Raw genomic sequence first — 6851 nt, 5'->3', positions numbered from 1 at the left:
GCAATGTGAGTAAATATACTCCACTATATCTACTGAAATCCAAATGTACAGCTTGGCTGGTGAGCTTACATATCAGGTACGAGCTTCTGGTAGAAAGTAGAAATCAAGGATTCTGAGTCTTTTTCCATTTGCCAACACAAACAATCTAAAAAAATTAACAAGAAAAAATGCAAAGAGGAAAAGGAGGGCACCTTCTGTGCGAAAATTTGAAGGATTAATGGATTGTGTGCCCAGCCACAAACATCCACACAAATGAGCTGCCTCAAAGTCTTGTAGACTCATATGGTCATGCCATCACGATTGGAACAGCGATGCGTCCGAGGAAACACCAGCCGGCGAGCCTGCTAACCCTCGTCGATCCATCTGCATCAGCACCGCGATCGGACCAAGGAGCCGCCGCGCCTGGCAGGGAAGGCCACGCCGATGCCATGGTAGGGATGGCTGTGCCTGACTTCTACACAAATCACTTATTATATTATTTGACTCTGACTTCTATAACCTGTATGAATCCGCTTTAAAATCCTTTCTAAATTGGACAGACTTACACCAGAATGAGCTATACAAATGTTGTGATGAATGTGCTATTAGTGATACCTGGTAGGAGGCATCATTAGTCGAAAGACATGAAAGTGTCACATGTATACTAACAGATATGGTGTACATTTCCTTGTTTGAATATTCCTGCTCCACTCTAAATATGCTTGAATGAATTATGCGGCAAGCTACTAAAGGAAAACAATAATTATCTCCTTGGGCTTACTCTCCTTGAGCCATTGATTTCTCATTTTGTCAAAAAGCATCTTGATCTAATCCCACTTCCCTAAGCACATATAACGATTCTGGTCTATTTTTACTCTAGCCCATTTATGAACTACACCAAAGATGTGGAATAGAACCTTTAGTCTGCCAATCCATGAATGATGTGTGTAGAAAGGGTGGTGCACTGGCTTTGTGCAAAAAACTTTCGTTCACAATTTACTAAAATCTAAATGAGTAAATCAAATCATGTACCACAGATTCTTTAGTTTTTGAAACTTCCTATACAAAATTAGATCGATGGATATCATAATTCAGTATACTTCTATGGATTGCAGACCACAAAGTTGCTACCTTATAATCAGAGTATCATAACCACAAAAGTATATGAGGAGGAATGTAAAGAAGACATAATTGTTTATTGTTCATCGGCATATAAAGGATTTGCGTGTATCAATAGAAACTGTCGTGAATGTAAACATGGCAGGGAGGTTGGACTCCGTCCAAAAAAGTTCATCTAAAAAATGGAGAGAAGACTTTTAAGCCATGGACACTCATAGGTGTATGTGGCAGTATAGCTAAGTGTCCGTGCGTTCAAGAATAGATATTTCAGAAAGTCTATAAAACATGTGTGCTAGACTGGAATAACGAATTGAAATTGTAGTCGTCAAGACTAAGCTGCAATGATTTTTCTTGTGAAGTTGTCTACAACCTTTTGTATCACAGAACAAAACCTAATGGACTCGCTCATCATTGGTTTTATAAGAGAAAAAATGTACTTCAGATAGTTCCACACTGTTGCACAGAGTTATCTAAATGCGGTATATCAGCTCTGCTTGATCTCTGTAGGAAATATACCATAATATATTTTCTATAATAATATTATGACATCTCTAAGTTGTTCAACAGTATAATTAAAATCAAAATTAACAAATGAGTCGTTGAACAATCTCAATGTAACAATCACAATGTAGCAGGTTCAATTAAGCCACTCCTTACCTCGCCATGAAGTAGTCATGTTTTCCTTTCCTCTTTGAAGTGCCAGAGTTGCAGCCTCGATTCTACCGCATGGGCCATTGTTGAACTGAATAGTCAGTTAGCAAGTAAAGAAACCTTAGATGCACCGCCTTAGTAGAAGAACAGCAAGTCATCATCTAGAAAGGAATGGCAGGTTAACATCTAAAGAAAGGACTGACATGAACATCAAGCTCTAGTCAGGTTAACAAAATCACAAACTTTTGTGTAGATTTCATAGCAATTATGAGCTCAGAACTTCCATGGGTCCAACCAGTACCACCGGCGCACCTGCACCCTCGCACAAACTCTCCTTCTACCCCCTATAAAATCTGTAAAAGAACAAATACTAACATTAGAACATGAAAATGCAGAAACTTACAAGATTCACAAGAAATAGCTTACTTACTACCTATTGCAAAATCGCTTCCCGACCCTAGTGCAAGAGAAACGCCCCAGCCACACGCCCCCATGTTCCTCCTTGCTGCCCTCCTCTTCTCTGCTCAAAGTAATTACTTTTCATTGGTACAATTTAGAGTTGGGGGAAATAAGCATTACTCAAAGTGATTCTTTAGGGAACTCCAAAGAGATGAAAATCAGTGCAAGAAGATGCATAGTCCTAAATCAAACTATAAATTATGTTGATGTTCATTGATCAAACCTTACCATCAATCCAGCTATTGCAATCCACGTACAGTATAGATCCTACACCGCCCACAATTTCCTTCGCAACCACAAAATGCAGTCCAAAAATTCTCACCAAGACACGCACAGCTTGATTTAGACCTCACCGGCTCATGCATCGACGAGGCGGCGTGCTCCATCTCGTGTAGACATCACATTATGAGATGCTAAGAGTTAGTCTAGTCAGAGTTTGGAGTATCACGTCTCCGGTCAGAGTTTGGAGTATCACGTCACTCGTGTGCTCCACCTACTTGCTCCTCCAAAAAACACTGTACACAAAGATTGTAAGAACCACATCATTTTTGGTATTGATTTGTCCACGTTCAAAGGACTTCTACCACCAGATCCAAACTTCTCGCTTCACACATTAGGCTGCACTGCAGAATTTGAAAAGTAACTGGAATAAATTGGGCATTTATTTATGCTAATTAACTCGCAAGATGGATGGACGCAGTTGTTCACGTACCTGATCTGGCAGCCGACAGCTTCCGCGGAGCTGATAATTTGCGTTTTGAGGTGCCATGTGACGTCAATGGCGGAGGGGTCGTGGCCGTACCTGCCGTCGATGGTGAAACGGAGGTTGGGGCTGACAGAGCCCAAGAAGTCGCGGAAGAAGGCCACAACCAGGTCCTACCCTATCATGAATCGCGCTGCCGGGGAAAACGCAAATTATCAGCTCCTCTTACACGCAGTACCTCGGCTTAGTCCGCTCCCGCCGCCGGCCTCCACAGCGCCTTCCGCCGACCGCCAGTGCCCGCCCCCGGCGCCCATCACCCCATTGTCTTTTCGCTGCAGCTGCATGAGCACGACACAGGGGACAGTAAGCAGCAGCACGAACACACAGGGCGGCCAGCCATAGAACAACATCATCAGTACGGGCCGGCCACAAGCACACGGGGCCGACGGCGGGTAATAGCAGCACCTGCAACATGACGGGGCGGCGGCGTCTCGCTGGTAACCCTAACCCTAGCTCGCCGGCCCAGGCAAATTGGGTGAGCCAGAGAAAGAGGACTGACCTAGCCGTCGCCTCCGCCGAGGACCACGGGGAATCGCTGGGAGGAGCCGCCCTCGTCTTCCGTCGAGCACCAGCAGAGACATAGGGGAGGCGGGTTTCGACTTTCGATCGAGATGGATGGGCGAAGAGGAGAGCGAGAGGGATCTGTAGAGAGGCACGGGATCTCGGCGGCGGCGAAGGGCGACTCCTCTCGGATATCGATGCCGCCTCCTCAATAGCCTCTCGGCGGCGGAGCGGGAGGCGGGGCGGCGGCGGTGGAGTGGGAGAAAGAGGGAAAGAGAGAGGTCGCAGCGGGAGGGGGTGGATCGAGAGGAGGGGTCGCAGCGGGAGGGAGAGAGAGAGGGAGCGATCGTTTGGTTTTTTTGGCACTGGTTTTTTTCGCAAAAGGATAGCGAGTTAACGGAGGTGGGAGGATGACGAAAATAAAACGGAGGTGGGAGGATGGCGAAAAAAAACCAGCGAAAATAAACCGCGCGGACTATTCACCAAGTCGTCCATTAGGAGTAGAGATGCCTATGCAAGGAAGAAAGTAGTACTACTACCTTGACAACGACGAACAATCTATATATACATCAAAAGATAAATAGGAGAAGGCTTGACTTTACTACCACGACTGTACATGCTGGTGTTCGGGTGGCTTGACCACAACATAAGAAACACTCTTGGATTAGTTGAATATACTTTTAATGCCTCACAAAGATATTTCACATCATGTATATGCGGTTAATTTATGATGTACAAATAAAGGATTTGAAGATTGACTAATGGAGATGTTAAAAACTCTTCCAACATAGCAAAAGGAGAAAGAACCAATAATGACTACCAATCATCACTACCAGAGGAATTTCATTTTGCTCGTCTTTGTAGACCGAACTTATAGACACAAAAGACCCTACTAAGTTTGTGACTCGACGTACATTGGGGAATGAAAGTCTATATTAGTTGGACTTATTCTGCACACATCGGAAACAAAAACTTTGTTCTACCTTGTGAGTGGTGGCACTCTTAAGTAGAATATATATGATCATTACTGAAGTATATGCCCCACTTCTTGATTGGTATCTGTGTAACAAGTTAATGATGTGTCATTATGTAACTCAATAAAGTTTAATCGCACCTGAAAGTAAATGATTAATCAGAAGTTCCACAAGCATACGACTCAAGCTGCTGTTACGCCTGCCACGGAGAACTGAGAATACACACATAACATGTAAATTCTTGTTCTGGGCTACATATTTCTCTTAATTTCCAACTTAGGTCAGGAATATTTCATAAACCGAATGACAAATCGGTAATGTTGCAAATCGTTTGTCTCAAAGCGTATCCCTATCCCCTACCAACAGTACGCCTTCGCCTCTGGATCACGCAGAGACTCATCTAACCGTTTTCCCCGCGGCCACAGTGAGCAGGCCCCACCGGCAGTGTCACTCCCTTCCCTTAAACCCTCGCCAAAACCGCTTGGCAAAATAAACATTTCCATTTCTACCCTCCCCTCTCCTCCCTCTTCCCTCCGCCGCCGCCGCCGCCGCCGTAGCCATGGCGACGCGGCGATCCCTCCTCCGCCTCCTCACGCGCGGCCTCGTCCCGCACGCCCCGCAGCCCCTCGCGCCTGCCTCGATCGCGGCCCGGACCCTGACCTCCCTGCCCCGGCCCCTCGCCCCCCGCGCCGCCGCCTCGCTCCGGCTCTTCCCCCCGCGCTGCCACTTCGCGACCCGCTCGTCCGACGACGAGGGGGACGACGAGGAGCACTACGAGGACGAGGAGGACGGGAGCGGGGACGAGTGGGGGGAGGACGACGAGGAGACGCCCGCCGCGAAGCCGCCCAGCGGGAAGACGGAGGAGGAGAAGCTGGCGGAGGCGAACGAGATCGGGTACAAGGTGGTCGGCCCGCTCGGCGCCGACGAGAAGCCCTTCAAGCCCTACGAGCCCGTCTTCGCCGTCGTCCAGGTCAGGCCCGAATCTTCCTCCGTTTTGCGCTTAGGTTCGGCTCCGGTCGTCGGGCCGGGGAGTGGATCTGGTTGGTGACCTGGGTGCGCGTTGCTTGTTCCTGCAGATTGGTTCGCACCAGTTCAAGGTGAGCAACGGCGACTCCATCTTCACGGAGAGGCTCAAGTTCTGCGATGTGAATGACAAGGTAATGTGGCACTTGGGGGCAACTATTTCGATTGAATATAGTTTTGATTTCGTCTTAGTTACCTCAATTCAAGCGGCAACATATGAGTAAGACTAATAGGGTAACCATTTTGATTACAAGTTCAAGTGTTAGCATGCAGGTGTCTTCTGTTCATTTGGTGATGAATTATATCATTATGGCCAAACCTTAAATTCTTAGCTGATAATAGAATTGCATGCTTGGGCGCAACTATTTCGTAATTGCGTTTTTGTTTCCTCGATAAAAGCTGCAACCTATGACTAAGAATAATAGGGTAACCTTTGTGATTACAAGCTCAAGATTTAGTACAGGCTTATCTTCTGTTCATTTGGTGATGAATTATGTTATTATGTTCATTTAGGGGCCTTCTTATTTTAGTTGCATTAGTGTCACGAGCCACAACTCCTCACCCTTATCATACTTTTCTTAAACCCACCATTTTTCAAACCAAGATGATGGAGCAACTGCAGTGAACCAGTGACTAGTTGATAAAATTATTTTAATGATTCCAGTAGCAAATATAGATCTCTGCTTACTTGTGCTTCTCATTCGGTCATTCCATTGGTAATTTTTCTGATGCTGTTGTCATTTGAATCACTTGGTGCAGTTAGTTTTAAATCGAGTTCTCATGCTTGGCTCACAAGCTCAAACAATAATTGGGAGGCCAATTCTTACTGATGCTACTGTTCATGCTGTCGTCGAAGAGCATGTAAGGATGCCACTTCTTTGATCTATCTTTTTTTCTGTCATGTTCATTAGAATGAAGTCCATGCAATGGTTTATGAACTCTGTTTCTTGGAGCAAGTTCATAAGTGTGTCTGATTAAATGTTACGCCTGCATTCTACAAACTATGCACTAGGCAATATGTACGCAGATTTCAGCTTTATCTGAATATCCTTGTCTTAACATATTGCATGCCAGTCTTATTCTCTGCCTAGTTACTGATCTGATCACTGCATTTGAAAGCTGATGTACTCGTCTATTGTGCTACCATCATTAAGACTGGCAATGTGCCCAATAACAGGATTGTTTACACTAAAAAATATAAATTCTTTTATGTATCCCATTACACCCCCTTGGTTACGTCACCATTAACTGCTGATATTAACATGCTAGTGTTGCAAAGTCCAATTGGATGTCTGCTCAACCTATATACCAATATGGACCCTTTTTGGTCCCTCTTTTAGGACTTGAACTAATTCATTGGGCACCACATTGGATTGCATTGA

General features: G+C 45.5%; 1 protein-coding gene across 1 annotated transcript in view; it reads left to right on the top strand.

The window, feature by feature from the left end:
* The first annotated feature begins 4943 nt into the window (after nucleotides 1-4943).
* Nucleotides 4944-6851, top strand: part of LOC123183029 (50S ribosomal protein L21, mitochondrial) — a 3245-nt gene continuing 1337 nt past the window's right edge. Inside the window, exons 1-3 of the mRNA XM_044595750.1 lie at nucleotides 4944-5416; nucleotides 5523-5603; nucleotides 6229-6330. Of these exons, the coding sequence (XP_044451685.1) occupies nucleotides 5006-5416; nucleotides 5523-5603; nucleotides 6229-6330 (594 nt within the window). The 5' untranslated portion in view covers nucleotides 4944-5005. The remainder of the gene's footprint in view (nucleotides 5417-5522; nucleotides 5604-6228; nucleotides 6331-6851) is intronic.

This window comes from Triticum aestivum, chromosome 1D (genome assembly GCF_018294505.1).
Source record: "Triticum aestivum cultivar Chinese Spring chromosome 1D, IWGSC CS RefSeq v2.1, whole genome shotgun sequence".
Lineage (NCBI taxonomy): Eukaryota > Viridiplantae > Streptophyta > Magnoliopsida > Poales > Poaceae > Triticum > Triticum aestivum.
Note: the sequence above shows the minus strand (reverse complement) of the source record. Positions and strands in the feature narration are given on the sequence as shown.